We start from the raw sequence: 25,338 nt of genomic DNA on the forward strand, positions 1-25,338 counted from the left end.
TATTGTTCTTTCTTCATTAAATGATGCTTTAAAAAAAAATTAATATTTTACATAATTTAATAAATAATGATTTATTATTTAGTTAACAATCCAGGCCTAGTACCGTAAACATTTGTGTAAAGTAAAATATAATCTGAATGCTCTATTCAATTATAAAGCAGGGCATATCGGGTATTAAATACTAGGCTATAACTGTTTTGGGGATGAATTTTTGATTGGATTCGATTTTCTTTCTGTAGTTGATTTAGCTTATCAATAAAATAATTAAATCCGCAATCAAACAATCAACTTTTATTTCAGGAACAAATTAAAATTCACACGTAACAAAAAAATCACAGTAGTGGTTCAAATGTTTTGTTTAATGATTTTAATGTCACGTAATAGTTATTCACTGACGAAAAACTGGATCGAAAAAAATATTTTCCTGAAAAAATACTTAAATTGTCTGTCAGACAATGGTGTTAAAATTAACCGTTTCGTTTGTCTTTTTATAAGTGAAATAATTATTTTTGAGTTTTTTTTATAGCTTTATCAAAACTGCAAAATGAAGTCTGATTTTATTAATCTTCATTTTTCATGTTTTTGGAGGACAATATATCTTTCAATTTTATAGTCGAAATGTGTTTATTTTATTAGTTTGTCACCATGTTGCACCATAACGCGTTAAGTCGTTTTTTAACGCTTTAAACGCGCCTTGTGACGTGAGGACGAAGTTTGATCTGGAGGGCGCCCCAGCTGTTTTTTCGTAAACAGCAGAGAAAACGAAGAGAAAAAATGGCAGTTGTATATTAATTATGTTTTTCAACATAAACTTTAATGGACGGTAGTGATATTGATCGCACTTTGGTGGTAGGAAGTGTTGGTAGTACAGATGATCTAGGAGATGGAACCGCGACCTTCCACCTGGAGGCTCTTGTCTCTGGCCAAGATAAGGCTAATTTTCAAGTGACTGGAATTGACGCAGCAGCCCTGATTGACAACGTACAGCAGGTGACCGTGCAGGATATCGCTGCAGCTCGGTTAGTGCAGGGAAAATTTTCATTAAAAAATTTTGTTTAGCAATATGGCTAATCAAACTGATTTTTAAGTCGAGAAACATAGTTTTGTATTGAATTTTTTGCTACACAATTTTCAAAATGTGTAGCAATAAGGTTGTTTTGTATAGCTTTTTGCTACGCTACACTGGCGAAAATGTTCCATGTAGTGAACTGCAGAATTCTAGGCTAGGCCTCAAGGTGGTTTGGACCTAATTTAGCTAGCTACGCCTAGCTCATTCGCTTCGATTGATAAAAAAGATTAATTAAAATATATGAATATTTTGCTTTCAATGTTTCTTGAATCTTCAAAGAATTAATTAACAAAAAATGCATACTAGCCTACTACTATCCTAGGCCTAGCCTAGTATTAGTAATAGTAGGCCTAATAAGTAATAATGCACCAATACCTAGATAATAGCCTAATACAAACAAGGAATTTAACACAGACAGAGGCTCTGCTTGATAACTTTAGCCATCAAATACAGTGTAAATTAGTTTAATAGAGTATGTTCAGTTTTGTTTCAGGTTTAGGCCTAGGCCTAGGCCTAGTTTCATTTTTCTATTGTTAATATGTGCAATTGTTGATTGAGGTATTTGACCATGACTGTATATAAATAATAATTTTTTGTATGACTTTAATTTACTTTTTGCAGCCTGGTGAGTGGAGCAGATGCATTGCATGCGACTACGTTAGATGGAACTGGCATCACTGAAGAAGCTTTATCTGCAGCTGATATGGTGACCACTATTAGAATTCCTCCAGAACTTGTTTGTAGTCTGGAATCAGTGGTATCTTCATCAAACTTGCATCCTGGTGAAGGCAATGTGTCGTATGTCAATGTACCTAACCTGGAATTGACTTCTGCAGGTATCAATTTCTATAAATTATTACAAAAAAAATAAAGAACGTATACAGTAGTTCATAAAACGACTCTTTTGCTTTCCATATAAACAAAAGGATACAACTAGTTTGACTACTTACAGTACTTGATTATTATATGCACTTGTCAATTGTATGACCCACTATTTTTAATTATATGGTGCAAATTTTAAGCTTAAGGCGACTATGTTTCAACTGGTGGTTGCTGCCCAATGCAGTGGTAAGTAACAAGTGGATGAAATGGACCATAACATCAGAGTAACCCCTACTCTGTGCACATGAATCAAAAGATTAATAAATATGCATTTAACATTTCCAACCTACAGGTCAGCTGGTAATTAGTCAAGGGTCAGTAGTATATGCTCAGGCATTAGCCAATGGCCAACAGGCAATTCTGACCAGCAATATTGGGCAAGAAGTCAATATAGTTCAAGGTACAGCGGTCAACGGAGAAGCCCCAAAGGTGTGTTTTAAATTTTTATAAAAGTTCTATTGACCTGGAATAATTATGTTTTAAAATATTAACTTAAATTCTTTAATTTGTTATTTTAAATTGATTAAATAAATTATTTTAACTTCACTGAAGGTGTTTATGACCTGAAGTAATTCCGAACATTTTAGAAATATTTTATTTTATGTTTCAGAGGAAAAAGGGAGGATGGCCAAAAGGGAAAAAACGCAAAAGAGATTCTTTAAAAGAGGCTAATGCACCAAAGGCTCCAACAACTGCGTAAGTTATTACCAGTGGCCCTCACTACAAAATGAGACTAAAGTTTTCATTTTTTTATACACATGAAATATTTTACTTAAAAGTTTCTTGTTTTTTAACATTTTATGTTTATTTTTTACTGGACCGATTCAATAGTGAATCGTCAACAAATAAATAAAATTTGGTTTTTTAAAAGTTACATGGTAGATACTATCAACGGAAAACAAACAATTTCTTAAACCTTATACTGGTTGTACTTTATTACAGGTATGTGTTGTTTTTAAATGAGCAGAGGTCAAGGGTTAAGAAAGAGCACCCTGAGTTAAATTTTACAGAAATTACAAAAGTGTTGGGAAATCGGTGGTCATCATTAGGAGAAGACGAGAAAAAGGTATAATTCAATAGAAAACACAAGAAAACTAACAACCTAACCTAAAATTAGCATAAAAGGGACTAATATTAATATACATGCTAACGCTCCTGTTTAGGCTGGGAGAGAATTTTCACTTGTCTCCTGGCCTAACATCATGCTTTTTTCTCACAGGTTACAAGAATACCTGAATGTATATGTTGTTTTTTGTAATCACATATTTTAAAAAAAGCTCAAAGCAAGTTTACTCTATATTGTACGCAGACAATGTATTGATATTTTTTAATGGGAGTGGGTTTCCCTCACATATCCACTATGATACTCCTCGCCTCTATGGATATGTTGTTGAATTTAAGAGCTCAAAATCCACCACCTCCTATTTAATCAACTGTAGATGTTGGCATATATGTGTACAACTTGTACTTGTAGAAGCTGTGCATTGCATTAGGAATATACAGTTTATAATATAAGAGGCTTAATTGTTTTACAAAAAAAAAAATATATGGAGCCATGTCGACTGTCAATAATGAAATATGAGCTTTTATTAAAGTAGTAGTTAATGTTGATTGTTTTTTTGTTGTTTTTAGAAATACATAGAAAATGCAGAATCAGACAAGAGACGGTATATCAATGATTTAAAAGCCTTTCAGCAAACTGATTTGTATCAGATGTTGATGAAAAAACAAGCAGCAAAAAAATTCAAGAATTTAGTGGGTAAGTTTTCGGTGACTATTAAGCTCTGTCTACACTATCAAACTAGTTTGACAAAAAAGTTTGATGCCCAAATATGGTAGTGATATGACATCATCATGTCCATATATGAGCAGATCACATTTTTTGTCACACAATGTTTGATAGTGTAGACAGTGCTTTAGTCAGGGGTTCTCAAAATCGACCTGTATTTGACTCGCAAAAAAGGTGTAGTCCTTAAAGCCCATGGGATTTCGAAGGGTCCGTGTAAACATTGAGGCCCTCTCTTGCCATCTGGCCCTCGAGATTATTTGTAAATTACAATCAGTCCCACAGTAGAATCACTGCTCTAAAGCTCTGTCTACACTATCAAACTAGTTGACAAAAAAAGTGTGATGTGCCCAAATATGGTAGTAATATGCCCAAATATGGTAGTGATATGACATCATCATCATGTCCATATATGGGAACATCACATTTTTGTTTTTGTCACATAAATGTAATAGTGTAGACAGAACTGAAGTTTCAATATAATTAAAGTATCATACGCACATGCCTAATGCGTAAAACCTTTTTTGTCAAATAAAAATTAAACTATATAAAAATTGATATTGTGTTTTGATTTATTTACATAATTTCTTTCTTTTTGTTTTTATTATAATAAAAACATAATAACATTTTTTTATTTTGCTTTTTTAGGCGTAGATCCTGATGCTTTGGAACCAGACATTGAATCAACTTTACTTAGTGGCATGAATATGGAGGTAGTGTATTATTTTATTTCAATAAATAGTACCAATGAAGTAGCCTAGAAGTATGCAATGTGTAATTGAAAAAAATCGTGATAGCGCCCTCATTTATAATTTCTATTTCTGTATATATTGTAATACTAATAACTCTTTTCATTTAATTTTTCTAATGATAATGATGTAATTTTGGACATTACATTTTGATAAATATGCAAAATATACATATATGCCATACAACAAATCAAAATGAGTATGCTTTTCACATATTAATATGGCAGAAGTGGATAAATAGAGCTTATTTATGTTTTTTCAGATAACCATCCTATCAGGCGCTCTTCTCCTGGTAGTGAAAAATTAGTTTTTGTAAACATAATATTAAGACATTTCACATTAGAATTGTATTTTAGTACAGTATTTAAGAATAATACATATTTTTTGGAGTAATGTTGATGTTTTGAGTCAATGGTATATATGTAACTTATGGTTCCTAGAAAATTGTATAAGTTATGGAGTTTTGTGACATTTGCTGTGTGAACGTAGTGTGAATAAAAATCATTCAGCGCTTTCAGATCTGATGCGTCGCTTTATTTAACGAATGTCATCTTGTTATCTACGAAAGAATGCCTAGGAGTATAAAGCAAGGGAAGCATCACAACGGTGTCAAATGCCATGGTGCTGTGGAAAGCACTACCATATCTTACCCTATACTGTAGAATTATTCTTCACCAATTAAAGTGGTTCCTTTTTTTCTAACAGGATGATGATTCATGTGAGCTTTTCTGCAAAACATGTGACCAGTATTTTAGCTCAATGCACAACAAAAAGGAGCATTTATATGGAAAACAACATTTACTGAATTTGACAGGAAAACTATGTAAGTTAAAGCACCATATAAATCTGACTTGACTTCATTCAAACATTTTAAGGGCACACCTTGCTTCCAAACCCAACAAAATGTCCCCTGCAGTCAATTGAGTTTTCCCTGATTAGAGGTTGGCTGCAGCCTTTTTTTTCATGTGAAAGTGTCCCCTGAATAGAGGTGTCTCATGAATAGGCTACTGTAATCTTCACTTCCAAACTCAATCTAAAAATTAGTTTCATAACTTTAGAGTTATTTTTATTTTTAAAAATAGTAAATTAACCATCTATAATGACATTTTAAAAGACAGAAAACAGAATATTTATTTTTTTCATTATATTTATTTAAACGTTTGTCATAATTGGAGTTTTTATTATTGTTTGGCTAGATACATGAGAACTTGCAAGATGTGACTTGCTTTGCCACCGTATAGTACAATGTGTTGTACCACTAATTCTTAAAAGCATTCTTTAATATTATTGTATTGAAATTGTCTGTCAGTATTGATATATTTTTACATAAATAATTTACCAGATTAAACCAGTATTAATATCCGTTCTACAAACTTTATATACATCTACCCCCGCTCAACCGATAAGTTATAAGCAAATATTCATTTTTCACCTCAATAAAGTGTAGCTTCCAGGAAACATTTTTCATATTAAACATTTATTTTTTAATGTAATAAACAGATAAATGTAGGTCATAGGAAATAAGAATTTTTATATAGCAGTAATTCACTACGTAAAAGAATCCCATATAATTTTACATAAACATTCAATTTAATTGATAGTAGCGGGAGTGTTATTTTATTCTTTATATCTTTTTAATAATATAGATTTTTATAAAGAAATTTATCTTTTAATATGGTTATAACCCAGTAAAAACTAGGTCAACAAACATCTCTGTGAAAAACTTGTTCATACATAGCTGATTGTTCCTTGCCTATACCACCACAGGCAGTTTCTTTAGGCACCGGTAAATTATTTATTCAGTTCTAGTATTATGACAAATTTAATGGATTTATTAAAGTTAATTATAAACCATTGTTACTTATATTAATTTTGATATAAGAGAAAATTACTATTACTATATTAAAAGAATTTTGGAATTCACCGATATTAAAATTGTAGTCATTATTATTCAATTATGCATTTGATGTGAATCTACTTTTAGGAAATAGTTCCATGTCATTAGAACCAAGTTGTTGAGTAGTCAATTCTCAGCTAAAAATAGTGCTGGTGGTCGACACCCTCTTCTAAACTGATTAAAATTATTAACAAGTTAGTGGTCAAGCGGTTAAGACAGTGGAACCTTAATACGTAGCCATAACTTCGGAAAGGGTTCGAGGCTCACTCGCTCCATTGTCTTCTTGGATAAGGGCTGTAAACTGTAGGTCCAGTGTACACATCTGGTTCATGTGCACTTTAAAGAATCTAGTACATCTTTCGAGATGAGTAGGGGGTTACCCCGCTGTACTAGTTCACACACAGCCACTGTAGTGTCACTAACTCATCATAGTACTATACACTGGGCTCTCTGGGAGAACAGTCTTTGACTGAAGAGGCTACCCAGTATAAAAAATAAATAATAATAATAAAATGTCAAATGTAATTTCAATAGTATGATTTTTTAACAAGTTTCTGTTTTATTTTTATCAAACTTTATGTGACAAAAACAATTTGATGTGCCCTTATATTATATGGACATGATGATGTCATATCACTACCATTTTTAAGCATATATCACTACCATATTTAGGCACATCACAATTTTGGTGTCAAACTAGTTTGATAGCGTAGATAGAGATTTTTCTGAACATAATAACAAGAGTATCTACCTGGCATTGTATCTCATATGATTTTATAGCCTATCTATGCACTTTGCAGTTGGTTTCTATCCTAAATCTACATATTTGTTAAATTTATTTATTTATTTTCTCAACACTATTAACCCCACTTAAAGCACAATGATCCGTTAATTTACACTGTTACAGACTTGTCTGATTATGCACCTTATCTTTATACATCGATGCAAAATAGAAATTAACTTTAATAACAAAGTATATTTCAATTAATTCTAAAGTTCATGTTTATTCAGTCAAAAACCATTCGTTCCATGAACTGAAGAAAGTTAACCTCTTTGTGTTACTTAATGACATTATATTGTCCTGATGAAAGTACAAGATTGTTTATAGTAGTTTAATATTGATTAAAAGACTACATCATCCTATTACACTTGCATTAAATTAAATAAATTCTATTTTACATGCTTGCAGGCATGTTCTTTTGTACAATTATTGTATACATAAAGGTTATCATTGAAAACCTAAAAAGTTCTTGCTTGGTAACATGTGTGCTTGTGTGTCAATAAATAATCTTAATGAAGATATTACATTAAAATTTGTATTATTGTTAGGGAAATTTGTAATAGCGTTGTTATTGTATATTGTTAATATATTCCCAAATGCTCAGCTGTTTACAGTCTGCGTGCTTACGTTTTATTTTGTGTTATAATAAAATATTCATTATTGTACTTGTATTGTGCACCCACGTATGCAGATGACATTAACAGGACGTTAGTGTTGCCCCCGAGTGAAGTCGGGAATGATATTGACGTCACATTACTCTGTTAGTGGGGGTCTTGTGGGCAGGGAATTTTAATAGGTTTTATATGATAAAATTAGTGAGCTGCACATGTAATGGATCACAATTCCCATAATAGGCACTCATTATAGATGTTAAAATATGATATCTAATAATATACAATTATGGAACTCATTACACCTTTCCATTCAAAGTGCACCATCAGTTAAAGAAATATTTTTAAATAGCAATTTACCCAATACTGTACTTTGGAGTGTTTTTGTTTTTTTTTTTTTTTGTCGCATGTTTTGCTTTTATATTGTAGAACTACAAAGAAAATAAATTGACCGGTTGATACTTTTTGGTTTTTTTCATCACATAAACAAAATTGTGCTTGTGTTTGTTTCTTATATATTATACATTTTGATTTATATGTTTTTCTTTTTAGTAGGATACTGTTCTTTCGATGGGCCCTACAAAACTTTAAAAACACTCAATGTTAATGTTCATACTGCAGGTTGAATGTCATGTTTTCTCTAATTTTCATACAGTAGCACCACTCCTTTTGGATTAAGTGGACACTTTCATGTTTTAAGTCAGCCAAGCCCTTGGCTAATTGAGGCTTGTACCCCTATTCAGGGGACAATGTTGGGTACCAAAGGTGTCTTCTTAAGTTTCTACCATATATAATATTAATTATTATTATTTTTTTCCTTTTCAGAGACTTTATTCAATAATATTTTCTATTAATACATATTTGAGATTTAATGCTTACAGTTACAATTACTTAGTCCAGACCAATTTTCCCTGAAAGATGGCAAATTGATCCAAAATTATATATATATATATATATCTATATAATAATTATAATATGCAGTGCTACTTCATTAATATTATGTATGTGAACCAAAACATTTTTGTTTCAGGTGAGGTGGAGAAGGAATTGTTTGATTTGGATAACAGCAACCAAGATGGTTCCTTGAGAAATCTCGACACACAAGCTGAATTTACAGAAATTGAGAGTGTTCTTGTTCCAAAGAGGATTCTACCAGCGCCAATAAATTTAGAACAGTTTAAAGAAGAATTTATAGAATTGAATGCAGGTAAACAAATAATTGAAATTATGATTTACCATCAATCTAACTAAAGATCTAAAGATGTATTGTCCATTTTAATGTCACTTAATAGTTATTTACTTTAAACAAAAATTGAATCGAAAAAAAAAAATATTTACCTGAAAAACTGTAATTTAAAGCCAAAAATAGTCAAATTGGCTGCCAGCCAATGAGTTTTTTGTTGAATTTTACCATTTATTTTGTCATTTTATATGAGAATACATTATTTTTTTGATTTGATGGTTTCGATTTGTTGTTTTGATTTGATTTTGATGGTTGAAGCGGTGTCTTATTTTTTATTAAATACACATTGAACAACGATAGACTCGCCAGTCACAGGGTTGATAAACCACATGCTATATAATAAAACTAATAAATGTCTCATTTGAAGCTTAGAAAGAGTGAAATAGAAAGAGATTCACAACCCTGACACTAGGTCAGGATTGAACCTTTAGACGTTAGGATTGGAAGGCAAGCATGTTAACCACCAAGCTACAGTTCTACTAAAATTTAGCAACTTGTATTGTACAGTGGCATATACTGTAAACTTAAAGGGTTCCACACATTGTTAGAACATGTACCAATAGCCTCAATTAATTTTGAGAGGTCAAATCATTGAAGCATCACTCATTAACTGTTGTTGTACTGTAGCTAACAGCATGGAAGAGTTGCATAACACTATACACTTCCTAGTAGACATGCTATACTGTCCCCATCAGTATCAACACTGTTATCGCTAATTATTAAATGTGGTACTAATAGAAGATTCAATTCAATTCATTTCATTTTCCACATACAATAAACTACAGTACTAAACTAGTACATGGAGGATGCATATTAAGATATGTGCAGAGCATAGATCTTTAAGCTAATAAGCAACCTTAGAAAATAATAATAAATATATTCCTATAGTTACTATTCCAAACCTCAGCTTTCCTCTATTTTATTTTACATAAAACAATACATGGAGATCTACTACTGTACTCATTATTTGTGTTGTTTAATTATATGTACATCACATTATGCAATTTAGTTTTAAGACAATCCCAAGATATATAAATTAGTAAATTGTGTTTTGTTCGTGTTTTGAAAATATTAAGCTGCCCAGAGGTTACTTTACAGTGTTTTTTTTTTTATTTAATACAATACTCTGATTCTTCTGAGTAATTCCATAATTGCAATGAAATAGTATTTTAATGCTTTTACAAACATCTTGAGGCTTCCTCTTTTCAAAATTAAACCCTGAAGGTGATTTGAAATGGATATGAAATCTGGAAATGAGAATCTTGAGAGAGAAAAATAAGAATAAATGACTATTTGAATTAAAATTTACAAGAGTTGTTTCAATATACAGTATTTGTAATTAGTCTTCTGAAAATATTGCATAACAGCATCTGAAGTTACATTCATTATCCGCAAATTCAAAACAAACTCTTCAGACAATAACATGTCTAAAAAACTAAAGAGATAGAGGCAAGGGATGGAGGGATTTGGATTGGAATCATCGGAAGGGAAGAAGAGAATAAAATAGAAATATTGGTTGAAATTAAAAAAAAAAAATTTGCTTCATTTAAAATCATTTCCCTCATTTAAAATCATTTCCCCAGTGTATAATAATTTTGAATCTATTATAATCTTTGGAAAGCACCATATCAATTTCAAAGTTGTTTTATGTAAGTAAAGTACAGAACAGTAAAGTAGTACAGTAAATTAGAGAACAGTAAATTAGAGAACAGTAAAGTACAGAACAGTATAAGTAGAGTACAGTAAAATATGAAGAAGGAAGTATATAGTATATCAATTTCAAAAACAAAAAGTATAAAAACAATAATTTGTTTTAATTTTGTTGTTTTCTTCAGCTAGAGAGCTAGAAATGAGAATCTTGAGAAAAAGACAAGAAGAAATGATGGAACTTAACATGATATTGAATCGAGATTTAAAAGATTTACAGGTATGTTTTATACCATTACTATTTACTATATTGTTTGTGCTATATTATTCCTACGCATAGATATAATTGTTCTGAGCAGAGGTGGGTGATACCCACAGGCACCTACAAAGTCTTCCACACCCAGCCTAAAGCTTATTTTTGTACTCATGTTTTTTTACTCACCAATAACTATTGGACACCACCCCGTTGACTTTTCCTGAAATGAAACTATAGTTTTTTGTTTATAAAATTTGAGTTCCAGATGACATAATGACTTCTTTCCTTGCTTCTCAGAATTGCTATACTGTATATACTGTTTCATTATCATTATATTTTGTTTTAGAATACAATTTATAAACAGGAAGAAGAACTAAAAAACCAGCAGACGTATGGCGCTGCACTTCAAAGGCAATTAGATGGACTGAGAATGATTCCAACACTCTTTGGGGTCATCAATTTCTGACGAAGGTTTTTGCCCATCCATTGGGCTAGATGTTTTGTAGTGGACATAAGCATCTCTCTGGTAAGAAAAGGACCAAGGTTATTGGCTCAAACTTTAGAATCGTTATTTATGAAAATAATATTGAAATGGTTTTATTCTTGAATAAGGTTTTTGCCCATCCATTGGGCTAGACGTCTTGGTAGTTGGTTTTCTGGTAAGAAAAGTTAATTGGTTCAAACTTTAGAATCTTTATTTATGGAAATAATATCAAAATGGTTTTATTTCTGAATAATGTTTTTACCTGTCTGCTATGCTAGATGTTGTTTTGTGTGTAGAAAGTTCTTCCTGGTCTACAAAATGGTGCAGCGACATTGTTTTTGTTAATGCGTATACACTGTTATAAGATTACTATTAGATTGTTTTTAGCACAATTTCTATGACCACCACAAAAGCACTTGTACCTTGGATCTTTTCTGTTACTCAATGCAACAGTAATTCCTTTCAGTTGTGATGAACTGCTGTCTGTTCCAGGCTCCTGCAGATTAACTGTTTTCAAAAGTTCGAGTCTTTTTCACCTTCCCTTTTAATTTCAATAACATTGGCTCTTTACATAACTGTTTGACATTGATTCTAGCGATGTTTATCGAATTGAAAGAAGAATTAATATTATGTTTTGTATAATAACATTTTAAGTTGTTGAGTTAAAAAGTTGTATTTATGCTATCTAGAATTTTACTTAAAATAAGTAACTTTTTTTTTAGTTAGCTGTGCACCAATGCAATATTATGATATTTAAAAGTAACTTAAAAGTGGTACGATGTCAGCAATTCTATTCTATTTAATTGAATGCATATTATGAGATAATATATTTAATACTACCTGGATGGATAACAATATGATATTGCCAACATTCATAACCATTGAGAGGGAATGAAATTAAACAAAATCAAACGTTGGTAACCTTTCATTTGCAAATTTGTTTATCCAAATTAGTTGAAAAATGTAGGGTTACCATATTTTTGAAAAACAGCCATGTTTGTGTGATTTAAAAACTGTTTTATAATATAATTCAGCATGTAATCAATGTCATAATTATATACATAGGTATATATGTGGATAAAGCATAGAACAATAGCATTGTTTTTTCCTTTACCATGATTTATTTAATGCACGTACATTTGATGCACTTATTCAAAAGAGCCGCTTTTGAAAACACTGCATTAACATAGCTTAAATGTGTAAACCCAGTGATTCTTGTTTTGGTACATTGTTCACTGGACATAAAGCATACGTAATTAAGCGAGACAGACAATAATTATACTGTGTGTGGTCGTATTAATTTTTACACATCAGTACTTCAGTCACACAACAAAGGAATATGGTTGTAAAGTGTTGAAATGAGACGTTCTTCTGTCGCATTCGTTTTCTTATTTCATCAATAAGGCGATTGGTTAATTCATTTGATTGTACTATCACTTTTTCTATGAATATGTAAAGATGTGTAATATTTTGGCAACCAGTGCCCTCCATTTAACCCCACTTTGTTGCAAAAAGCAAGTGGGAAGTGCATGTTTTTATTTACTGATAATTGTTAGAGTTAAACTAATTATCATGTTCCAATAACTAATTGATAGATTCATAATTAGTTAAATATATTATTATAATTATTTGATTTATGGTGGTTTGATTTGGTTTTATATCCAAGATTTAATAACTGACAGTAAGGCCACGCCCACCTCGTATTTGGAGTTTAGAGAAATTTTGCTGGTCAGAAATTGCTCCTCGGTAGCATCAAAATGCATTTTAAGCTCTGTCTACACTATCAAACATTATGTGACAAAAAAATGTGATGTGCCCATATATGGACATGAGGATGTCATATCACTACCATATTTGGGCATATCACTACCACATTCGGGCACATCAAACTAGTTTGATAGTGTAGACAGAGCATTAAACACAAATATAGGTACACGCGTGGTTTGACATCCTGTATCACCACTTGTTTTTTTTTAATTGCTTGATTTATTATTATAGGCAGTTTTACTGTTCACAATATTTTTCTTCAGTTTTATCAGTACTGTACATATGTATAAATACAAACAACGAATAAAATCCAATACAGGCACTTGATGTTTAAAGCTATTTTTTAAAGATTTATTATTAATTCCAATCTTGAATGTAGTACTATAATCATAAATAATATTTCTGAACACAATATCCATTACATTTCATATAAATCAGGTTTTATCCTAATTGTATGGAGTAAGAATTACCTAGTTCAAAGTTATGCAGTGATGTGCATTCACGTAAACACATGTTCTTAAGCTATCAATGCCCAGCGAAAGACGTTTTAAGAAAAACGTTAAAATATTTAAATAATATTAAAGCGATGTTCCTAATACCATTCTTTATACACCAAAGTTTATATTGTAACATCTGCAGGAATCGCCGCTCAAAACAAGATCGGTTTTGCAGAGTATTTGTATCCAACGTATTGGTATTGACGGTATTTGTAGTCGGGGAAGAATAAAGTTCCCTGGTATAATGTAGCTCTGATAACACTCATAAATACATTTAATTTTTACTTGCTTTGCTTTTTATTACCAATAACTTTCAAATACCTAATGATACTACCCAAAATTCGCAACTGCGTGCTTGGGCTGCTTTTAAGCTTTTAAAACAGCTTTTTAAGAACCACAAAACATTGCCTTCAATTTATAGGCTAACTTATATTTATATATAAAATTAAAGGTCGGGAATTTGCTCTGAAATTCACTCTGGTGTTATGAATTATAGAGGTGGACCATTAAAGGTAAGCTTTGACATGTTTGGGCAAGGCTCCATAATGTTGACGAATTTCCCCAAAATCGCATGAAGATTTTTTAATCATCCGACCGACATTGAAAAGCTGCTTATTGTGTTTAGACAAGAGCGTTTTAAAAATGATGGTTCGATTAATTTGCGTTTTAATAAGCATACATTTAAAAATAATTACATGTGTTTCACAAAGTTAGTTGTTTGCGTTAACAAACGCGTCCCAAAGTTGACGATTTGCTGACGTTTCCTGTGGTAAATGTGAGTTTGATATTCTACCACTCTCACAAGAATAATCTATGGCACACGTATCTGTAAATAAAACACATATAACACGTTATTAGAAAGACGTATTTTAGAAAGACGCTTGGTTCTTACTAGGATGCAACGCAACGTTGACGAATCACGACGCGATGGATGATCAATCGCGTCGTGATTGGTCAAATTATGTTCTTATTAGTCCTAGTAGAAAATAGAGAGGTTTCGCAACGCTACGAATACGATAACGAAAACGAATACGTCACGCACATGTATTCGTTTTCGTAAGCCTGCAAAAATCGAGGGCGCCGTCGATCCAAAAAAAAAAAAAATGTGACTGCGGTAAATTCGAAGCGCAGCAGGTACGTGTTGCTTGGCTGCCTAGGCCTAGCGTAACATCAAAGCGAGTGAGCACTTTAAAAACTGCTATTTATCAAAATCGACTTGTTATTTTAGTAAATTACTTTTAGTAAATTACTTTCAATAAATCTATAATTATATTATAATCATGAATCATTTCTGATTCAAATGCAAATGTGGAAAATAATCAAAAACTATACTCGTTTTGTAGTTACGAATATGACTGGTGATATTCGTCAACACAAATACGCTTTACGAATATGAAATGGGGATCAGCTCAAAAGTTTCATAAATGTATGACGTATCCGTTTTCGTTATCGTATTCGTAGCGTTGCGAAACCTCCCTAATGTTTCAAAACTAAGGTTGGTTCCCACTTGGACGTAACGAAGCGAATTGACCAATCACAAGACAGTTCGAATAATCCATCACTTTTGATTGGTCAATTCGCTTGCTTTGCGGTTTACGATTGTCAGTCGATCCTCGTCGTTTTACCATTCCGTATTAGGGAGGTTTCGCAACGCTACGAATACGATAACGAAAACGGATACGTCATACATTTATGAAACTTTTGAGCTGATCCCCATTCCCTCGATTTTTGCAGGCTTACGAAAACGAATACATGTGCGTGACGTATTCGTTTTCGTTATTGTATTCGTAGCGTTGCGAAACCTCTCTAATGTTATTGAATGAGTTTCGTTGGAAGACGTGTAAACCGCCATAAACCCTTCGTAACACGTGACTTCATCCCTTACCCAATCAACATGCGTATTAGGCTTAGTTACTCCGCCCATTTCCCACAAAAATACACATGAATAAATTATTCGTGACGTTATTACGACGTTTAATCGCGTCAATTATCGTCTGATGAGAATAAATCTTCTTGGAAATATATTTTATAGCATATGGCCGTGTTTAAAATGTTATTGTGAATGACTAGTGATGTTCATCTACGAATAACGTAAGTTAAAAAACTAGCCTAGTAAGATCCAAAAAATTAAAAGTCTTAGGCCATGCCTAGGCTAGCTTGCGAGCTTCCGAGCGAGGCTGACCAGGCCGTAACTCAGCTAAACCTCCGGTAGTAGAGGTAGATTAGAGAGTTTGTAGGTAGGCCTATACCTTATTTACAGCGTTCAGTTTATTTCGGTCAGTACTAGCATTAATTTATAGTAGGTCTAGCACTACTTTTGATTGTTTAGATGTTAGGATTGAGTTGTGAGTAGGGATTCAGGGTTTCTTCTTAAAATGGGTGATCGTCCGTGTGGACTACCACTTAGAGCCGTACTTAGCCACAGCATAACAGCAGCACAAATCGTGACGTCATCCACCGAAAATTAATGATGATTAATAAACTATGGACCTATAATTTATATATTCATGGCTAACTAAAACGAAAAACTACACACATTATTTTATTTCAAATTAAATATCCCGCCTCCCCACATTACCTTCATTACAACAAATATAACTTGTGGCACAACTTCCGCCCTCTACAGATCGACAACTTGATTGCAACTCTAGTCCAGTACAAGGTGTAGAAAGACGACTTTCTTCGGAACAGACCAGTGTATCTGGCGTGGCTAAATGACAACCAAATGATTCACCACAGCATAATAAAGGCCCTACACACTGTCCACCTTCAAATGGTCCACATTTTGGACACTGCGAAAAAAAAGTATTACAAATAAATTCATTTATTAAATCACCTTTTCCCAATTTAATAAATCTAGGCCTAATACAGTTTACATTTTAAATAATAGAAGATGCTGAAATAATCGACATCGTCTTAAATCATATTTTTAAAACCTACACATTGCTTCATGCTCGTTAACGAGTGTGTCTATTTAATATAGGTATTCTCTTGTATTAATATGGATTCCAATGGAACCTAGGCAATCTACTACAGTATATGTCATGTCGAATAGTTTGATGGATTGAATCATTATGATTGATATTAGAATTGTTAGAAACATGTTCAAATAGAATCAACCGGAGACACATAAGCAGTTGATTGTGTTTTTTCTTTCTATTTTTGTTAAGACCAGTAAAACATTAATTGTTACAATGATTTTAACTGTTTTCTGTATTCGTCTAAAACCAGACAATTGAAAACAATTAAACGAATGACTGTTTGGCAATAAATACTCATTTCTTGGCCATTTTCTTTTCTCTTTACAATCTGTAAGTACAATTGATTTAAATGTCAACTAACTACTGATAAAAATTTCTGGCGCCTTTATTACATCATTAACTAACACTTTTAATGAAAATAAATTGTTATAGTTTAAATTCCGTAAAACGTGTCTCCACTACCTGATAAAATTGTTTTAAATACTATTACATTTTAAATACTATCACTTATAATAACATCAATAATAAATGTTCAGTGTAATAATCTTTATACAGTAGAACCTCTCCGTGGGGACAATGTTTAACACTACATCCAACCTCTATTCAGAGTACACCCCTTTGTTACTGTAGGTACCAAATGTTTCCCCTTAATAGTTATAATATTCTTTCGTGTCTCTAGTCAGTGACGTAAAGGTTATGTGAGCGCTCACTGCTAAACCAAGAGCTCAAGAGGCCCCAGAGCATGAGTAGTCCAATGCAACTCCCAGTGTTGGAGGAATGCTATTTCAAGGGCCTTAATCATGAACTTCGTCCACCACCATTATTATCAACACTAATAGATTTAATCTACAATGCGCATTGAAATGTTTGATAAAGCGCAATATAATGGTGGTATGTATCATATATTATTGTAACTAATATTAATAACGTAATTATCAACGTATCATTTGATAAATCTTCATAATAATATTTCGTATGCATTGCATTATTGTCATTGCATTGTTATCATACCACAAATAATAACATACAATAATCATCATCATACACTCAAATATAACACACCGATGGGATGTATTTAATTCCATTCTCATTCTTGACTCTCGTTAGGGTGTAGGCCTATATCCTTAATGTATTTTCAGATTTCTTTTACATCTCAACATTTCCATTATATGGATTGAAGGTTTTGCAGCCTGATCCCTTGTGGTTAATGAACACACATAGATATAGGTCTCAATGCCTAAATATTTTCTCTTGATACGTCTTTATAATTTTATATATATTTTTTTGAATGTATGAATGTTAAATTCATTCATTCATTCAACTTAATACAGCCTACAGTAAGGCAGTCAAATGATGAAATGCGTACAATTACAATTCTGTGTATAGATTTAAAAGAAAGGATCACATAATTAAGTATAAAATCAATCACCTATTAAAATCCATGACTTAAGCTAAAATAATATTAATTAATTACCTAGGCACATACAATAATTTAGTATTATTAAAATTACGTGATCGGACTGTTTCGAACCTTTTTTTGCGTCCTTTTGAAAGTGCATCGGCATTACATTAAATCACGCACATTATATACGTTATGAATAAGAATTATTTTATTTTTTTTTTATTTGCAACTGATTTGTCTTGTAAATAGATATAGTCAGTTAATCAGGATAGTTTAAAAGAAAATTTGTATATAGATAATATAATGATTGGAATATAATACCGACCTTCCAAAAACTACTATACATTTTGTATTGCGGCAATTAAATCGAAACCACACTGAGCCGCCAGGCAGTTCAAAGAATTATTCAAATAGCAGCCCGCTAAGATATGCCCTGACATACTGTAGACAGTAAAATAAAATTAATACTTTTAAAGAACAAAAAAACCTGTTTAGTTATGAATAAAGCCGTGTCTGAATTATGCGATGTCATGACATTTACTTAAAGTATAAAACTGAGCTAACAATACCCTTGTTGTACAAGTTTCTTTGCCATAAGACATTTTGCCTATGTCGACTGCAACAAATCAATTAAATGACTACTTTGTTGCAAGTGTTCATACCTTACCAAATCTAACCTGTGCAATAAACTATCCATTAACATGGCATTCCTCATAAAATTAACATAAAAGAATGTTTGGGTATAATAAATACGTAATCTATATCCACACAATACATTACATTATACTGTTTTATGCGTTTTGATTACCTATTTTCTAATCATTCATATCAACGCAAGGACGTGTAAGTGCAACGAAAATTATTTTACCAATCACCTGCAGGCGCGCGATGATTATCGTTTGTCATTGGTCAACTGGCTTGCGTTGCGCTTTAAGTCCTTGCTTCTACCACCAAACATAGACTCGTTCTCTCGTATTACAGTTCGACCTTTGCCCCATATATTTTGTGTATACAGTACTGTACGTGTTATACTGTAAGGCCTAAACCTTAAAAACGCCATTATCAACGCCAAGAATACGAAAGTACAGCACTCCGACAAATAATAAGTACACACAGTGGCGTGAGCGCTGACTGGCTAGGGGGCCATGAGCAGTGCCCAGATGAAAAAAACGCAGAAGAATCACATGTTATCGAATCGAATCATGTGTCATTGTTTGGAATGTATAGACATATACTTTATTTTATTATTCATGAATGTAAAACGTGAATAAAGAGTTGTCTATTGTAACGCGTGTAACGCATAAGATATAGCTATGACCTGACATTTGATGAGCACATTTTACAATCTATATAGACGTACTGATTTATACATCCTGTCACCACAGAGATCCTTTTCAATCATTGCTTGTGTACTAGCGTATCTTATTCTTATTTGCCATCAATTTGACGTGAAATCATTTTTACTAAAGATTGGTTCCCACTAGCGAGGCAACGTAACGCAACCTCGCAACGTAAGAAAATGCCCTTCCAATAATTGTCACCGCCTGCTTGAAATCAAACCTGTGATGTTTGCAGCACTGTTGCGTCGTCTGTTCTCACTTGTGATTATGTCCATCGCTTGTGTGATTGGTCAACTCACGTCCTTGCGTTGCGTCCTAGTGGGAACCAAGCTTTAAGCTTGGTTCTCACTAGCGATGCAACTTAACGCAATCTACGCAAAGTAAGAAAATGCCCTTCCAATCATTGTGTTTGCCCCCGCCTGCGTGAAATCAAACCTACGATGTTTGCAGCACTATTGCGTCGTCGGTTCCCACTGATTACGCAATACAGCACTTTGCGTCGATACGTCGCTGCGTTGCGTTCTAGTGGGAACCACGCTTTAATAAGGATTACGTACGACACTCCCAAGAGTTGCTAAACAATATGAATTACTTACTCCCTATACTTTACTCCTATAAATATTGGTTCTCATGTAATATAAAAACGTTTTATTACTATGACCCCCAATTGTTTTCGGGCTTTTTGCTAAAGCTTGTTTCCCACTAGAACGTAACGCAAGGACGTAAACGCAACGCAAGCGTTTTAACCAATGACAAGCGAAGTTATAGACAGTTAGCAATCACAAGCGAATAAGCCATCGCTTGTGATTGGTCAATTCACTTGCGTTGCGTTACGTCCTTGCGTTGCGTCGCTAGTGGGAACCACGCTTTAAGAGTCGCGTTCATAAACCACAAACCAGCTGGTTATGGTTATGATGTACAGTACTGTACAGTCCATGTCCTCTCTCAATACTTTAATGAATTTACATTAGTGAATTAAATAACAAATTGAAACCGGGAGTTTATTTTGATGGAAAAAGTTCACTCCTCAAAATATAAGAGTGTTGAAAACCATCGACAATTAAAAGGGCAATTATTATAATAGGCCTAAAGATATCCTAATTCCAGGGTTGGCCGTTAAAGTGAAAAGTTTTCAAAAACATTTTAAAAATTATGGACTAAGACTAAATAATATAACACGTTCCGTTAATAAATAATAGTTCAAATTAAAAATCATAGGCCGAGGCATATTGATAAATAGTGTATAGTTCTTCTACAAACTCAAAGTGGGTGGGTTATACCGATTCTCACAATTCTAAAGCGTGGTTCCCACTAGCGACGCAACGTAACCCAACGCAACGAGGTATTGACGCAAAGTGCTGTATTGCGTAATCACAAGTGGGAACCGACGACAGTGCTGCAAACATCGAAGGTTTGATTTCACGCAGGCGGGGGAAAATAAAATTATTAGAAGGGCATTTTTTTACGTTACGTAGATTGCGTTACGTTGCGTCGCTAGTGGGAACCCTGAAGTAACCTTTAACTCCAAACACAATACAAGATTGTATTGCCTAAAAGAGCTAAACGTAAACAAGTATGAAAATATATATCAAAATAATATCTTAAATTTCATTTGATAATCAACGATTGAACGCACGCGTGAATTAAAGACCCATTTCGATAAATTAGCGGTACAAATCTTAGCGAACAGTGGCTAATTTTCCCTGTGGGATTGGTTTCATTGAATAAGTTGATTAAAAATATAGATTTGATTGATATAGTCTATCTTGATATCAACCTTTGTTACAACAACCACATATAATACAATAGCAAAGGAAGCCAAATACATCCGTGTTCGGCAAACCTTTTGAACAATACGTGGAAAAGATTCATTAGGCCACGCGTATACTCCCTCATATAGGCTAGGAAACGCCCCTTTTTTTAAATGGCCCGAAACGTGCGCCAGTAAACCACTAAAGCAATAACACTATAATGTGTTTTAATTAATTAATACCATTATTTATTTGTTTTTATATCACAGTATCAACCTTGGTACATTTCCCGGAGCTATATTGCCAACAAATATTGACGTCACTCTTCGACAATATTACGGTAACTTTATTATATTGTCTGCAGTTCATGTGATGTGCCCTTAAAAATCTTTATGGCACGAACTTTTTTGGAAACCGTAAATATGATGATACACACATTTATTAAAAGGCACTCATTGGTCAATTTGCTTGCGTGGCGGCTTACGTCCTTGCGTGGCGGCTTACGTCTTTGCCTCGTGGCTTACGTCCTTGCGTTGCGGCTTACGTCCTTGCGTTGCGTCCTAGTGGGAACCAAGCTTTACTGATACCGTGTGTATCAACACAAAATAACAATCCCCAGTTCAGTTAAGATTATGAAGGCGACGTATACCGTTTTATTTTATATACGTAATTAACATTTTTTGTTTATGTTATAATGTTAGGTCATAATACATAATAAAAATATTGTTAAAATCATGTCGAGGAGAATTTTAAAAGGTTATCCAGAGGACGAGTTCGAAAAAACATGATAAAACTGACTATTAAGTTCAATCATAATTTTCTGAAACAACATTGCTACGGGAATAATGACTTGTAACCTTACGCTTTAGGCTTTTGTAAATAACTATATAATTTTATACAGCCGACATGGGTAACATTATTATAGTATACAGTCATTGATAATAGTAGTATATTTTATGGGGTGTTCTTGTGCAGTCGGCTATTGAGGACATATGACCGGTTAAACCAAACATTACCACCAAGTGCATCCACTGTAACGTAATATACTGTAATTAGAATATAACGAGATATGTTTTACCTCAAATACCCTTAAATAAAAAAGTACACTTTGTAATTATATACCATTGTATCATGTATTATATACATACCAACCGCTTGTATAACAACACTTTGGCCTTATCGAAGTGTTATAGTTTGGCTAACGTTTCATGTTTATGAACATACTCTAGTCAATGTTAGATAGCGGGCGGGAAATATAAAACATGAAATAGAAACGCGGTACGCGGAAATGTACAATAGTAAAGTAAAGTAAAAACACACTCGTGTGTTTGAAATAACTTAACATCGCTTCAAGAAAATAGATTATAATTACAATAATTTGCCAGGTTTGTTTAATTAATATCATGTAGATTAGCAGAGATCGCTAAAATTGTATTTTTTTACTACTGTATTTGTAAACGATCCGAACAAGGCCCATTGTCGATCGTCGACAATTTACCAATCCATCACGCGGTTTAATGAATCTTCACACCATGAAGCTTTGATTAAAACATGATGTTACAACAGTATTGTAAGTATTATTGTTGTGTTGCATCACACAATTTTCATTACCCATTACCATCAAGAACGCCCACAGAGTTCAGTGCATGAGGTACGTCATTTAAGCGAATTATTACCTTATTCAAAGGTTAAGAAAATGGTTTATCTTCTCTTACAGGTATAATTTGCCATATGATTCTTTAGTGCTCGTAATTCATAAGCTTGTTTTGTTTGTGTAAAATATTGATTAATAATACTGTTACCCGAATTACGGTCGTTGTTATTTAGTTTAACATTTTAAAACTTCTCGTAATAATTGTTTGCTTTGTTTATATATCATGCTGTTAGGCTCTTGCTGTAAATGTTAGAATAATAATTCGTGACAAGTATTCTGAATATATACCTAGTTTCACAGAATTCACAAACGCTATGACTCCAAACGAACTCTAATGTCATCTTAATGTTACTCTATGCCTCCACATAATTCCTCTATCGGTAACGATCTAAACATCCGAAAACGTTGGCCTAACAACAACAACAAAACAAGTTCGCAAAAGTCACGTTCCACTCTTTAAAGCCTGTTTCCCTCTATGGCGCAACGCAAGCGAGTTGACCAATGGCAAGTGACAGTTCGAGCGATAACTTTGACATGATGCGCTCTATCATAAGGGTAGGCCTAATGTTACCTGTAAAAAAACAGCCGAATCTCGCACGGTACTATAATAGCGGCGAAAAAAAACAGCTTGCAGTATCGTCAGACCACCGTCAGACTGAGTATCGTGTCTGCAGCTGACGGCAACCATAACATGAAAAGCGTCTTCCTAAATTTAGTACTACTTTTACAAGATAAAGGCTAATCTTTCTTCTATGCAGAAAGTGTTTTTTTAAAAAGCTCCGTTCCTACCCTGGACCGCGACGAAAATATTATTTTGTCGAGAGCCGTACATTGGCCTTTCAACAGGTTATCCGTGGTGATTGCGAAATAAAATTATATTACATTATGTATCGTGCTTTTGCAATGCTTTATATCAAAACGTATAAATAGAGAACAATTTCCAATCAACTTATTATATGATCGTTGTAGAGGGAGATATTTGTTCATATTCATTACGGTTTTGTATTCAATAAATCAAAATAACAGACTGAATTAATTACGTCATTTAATCTCTATGATTGGATGTCTTTGTTTGTGATACTTGAAGTTAAGATGGTATTAGATATTTTTGTTTTCAAGTCTATTGAGATTTATACAAAAAAGGATTGTTATTAGATAATAATAAAGTAATTGCTTGAAGAATTAAGATGTTTCTGTGGAACCAGATGTATGATATACTAAACAATTAATTTATCAAGATTCAATGAGAATTAAAGTAGTCTTAGCAAAAGATCATTATCATCCATAGAGAAATGTATAAACAAATTTAACATTTAAAAGGCATAATTCTTTAGAACTATAATTAATCAGATTAAGAATGTATTTGTAGTTAACCATAAGAAGTTGATGGACGAAGAACAAATTAAAATATAAATAATTGAGAGCTTAAAAAAAAGTAAATCATACAGTATGTTGCCATTACAAATCAATTGATCCAACATTAAATTTAAAGAAAACAAAATCTTAATGAAACTATAATATTAGTATTAGTTTAAAAAAAAGTTAATTTAAATGTTAAACTTTACCTGTCGTAAGGGCCTAAACGATGTTCGTTTTCCCCCTACAGGACATGTCCTCCAAAAACAAGCTGTAGATAATGACACCAAAGCAAAAAGAACCAGTAGTATTCGACAACACTCCTGCATTTCTGGAAATATCTTGACAAAGTCTCTACTCTAACGGCGTCTGGTAAAGTTAACTGAATGAGTGAGTCGGTGGTGACAGTATGAAAACTCAATCAACTTAATGAAATGACAGAGAGCTAAATTTTGCGTACGTGTTCCGTTGATGATATCGTGTCGAACAATGCTGATTTTTTTCAACCACGCGGTCATTAGATAGATTGTTTTTTCTTCTTCTTCGTTCCAGTCGTCCGTTATGTCGACGTGGTTAATTTTCTTTTCGCTAGAATTTAATTTGCATTACGCCTTAAGTAAATAAAATATGAATGAGTTGACTTGAGAGAGACCTTCTTGAAGTTATGAATTCAGTATAACTAACAATTCTTCTCATCGATTTAAAGTGTGTTTTTGTTTCGATATGAACAGACGAAAGCATAGATGTGTTATTGGTTCGATTTACGACTTACATAAATAATATACAGCTTATATCTTGAGACTGTCTATTACACTTTTTAATATCCTCGTATATTTGTTATAATGATCCACGAATGAAGTTATTAATTTAATAATGATATCACTTTTACTGTAAACGTGACCGTGGTGCGGTGTGGGATTATAGCTACAATAGGCTGTGGGCAATAATTCATGATTTTTTTTTTATTATTGTTATTAATTCATGTAAACCAGTTTTAAAATAGTGGCAGTAATACATTGAATAATTTTTTTATTTAAATTAAACCTCATGATTACGCTGTACTTTAATTTTGGGAGTTTTAACTAAAACACTACCACGATAGTATACAGTACGTTTACAAATACTGAAGTAACTTTTTCAAATGTTCAATTCTTTAACAGCAGCGCGAAAGATAATATTACAATC

At 32.8% G+C, this 25,338-nt stretch overlaps 2 protein-coding genes across 3 annotated transcripts; one reads left to right on the forward strand and one right to left on the reverse strand.

Moving 5' to 3' along the window:
- The first annotated feature begins 771 nt into the window (after positions 1 to 771).
- LOC144836792 (SWI/SNF-related matrix-associated actin-dependent regulator of chromatin subfamily E member 1-related-like) lies at positions 772 to 13,494 on the forward strand. Of its 2 annotated transcripts, none has more exons than XM_078691648.1 (11): positions 772 to 1,019; positions 1,691 to 1,905; positions 2,244 to 2,380; positions 2,562 to 2,647; positions 2,894 to 3,017; positions 3,584 to 3,710; positions 4,386 to 4,450; positions 5,192 to 5,309; positions 8,806 to 8,982; positions 10,854 to 10,945; positions 11,268 to 13,494. In XM_078691648.1, the coding sequence occupies exons 1-11, from the start codon at positions 817 to 819 to the stop codon at positions 11,385 to 11,387; spliced, it is 1,464 nt and encodes a 487-aa protein (XP_078547774.1). In that variant the 5' UTR covers positions 772 to 816; the 3' UTR covers positions 11,388 to 13,494. The 2 variants fall into 2 exon arrangements, with proteins under 2 accessions (XP_078547774.1, XP_078547775.1); XM_078691649.1 differs by having other exon boundaries at positions 873 to 990.
- Positions 13,495 to 13,513: 19 nt separating this feature from the next.
- LOC144836811 (mesotocin-neurophysin MT-like) lies at positions 13,514 to 24,673 on the reverse strand. Its single transcript, XM_078691681.1, has 3 exons — positions 24,363 to 24,673; positions 16,248 to 16,461; positions 13,514 to 14,495 (listed from the first exon to the last, which is right to left on the reverse strand). Exons 1-3 carry the CDS (start codon positions 24,480 to 24,482, stop codon positions 14,380 to 14,382), a joined length of 450 nt encoding a protein of 149 aa, XP_078547807.1. The 5' UTR covers positions 24,483 to 24,673; the 3' UTR covers positions 13,514 to 14,379.
- Between the last annotated feature and the right edge of the window lie 665 nt (positions 24,674 to 25,338).

This window comes from Antedon bifida, chromosome 3, assembly GCF_963402885.1.
Source record: "Antedon bifida chromosome 3, ecAntBifi1.1, whole genome shotgun sequence".
Taxonomy (NCBI): Eukaryota; Metazoa; Echinodermata; class Crinoidea; order Comatulida; family Antedonidae; genus Antedon; species Antedon bifida.

Excerpts from the sequence above, each read along its gene's own strand:
- LOC144836792 (XM_078691648.1), top strand. The coding sequence starts at position 817 with ATGGACGGTAGTGATATTGATCGCACTTTGGTGGTAGGAAGTGTTGGT. Across the intron at positions 2,648-2,893 it reads CCAAAGGCTCCAACAACTGC|GTATGTGTTGTTTTTAAATG; the intron begins GTAAGTTATTAC and ends ACTTTATTACAG. Across the intron at positions 8,983-10,853 it reads ATTTATAGAATTGAATGCAG|CTAGAGAGCTAGAAATGAGA; the intron begins GTAAACAAATAA and ends TGTTTTCTTCAG.
- LOC144836811 (XM_078691681.1), bottom strand. The coding sequence starts at position 24,482 with ATGCAGGAGTGTTGTCGAATACTACTGGTTCTTTTTGCTTTGGTGTCA. Across the intron at positions 16,462-24,362 it reads CGTTTAGGCCCTTACGACAG|TGTCCAAAATGTGGACCATT; the intron begins GTAAAGTTTAAC and ends TTTTTTTCGCAG. Across the intron at positions 14,496-16,247 it reads TTATATTTGTTGTAATGAAG|ATACGTGTGCCATAGATTAT; the intron begins GTAATGTGGGGA and ends TTTTATTTACAG.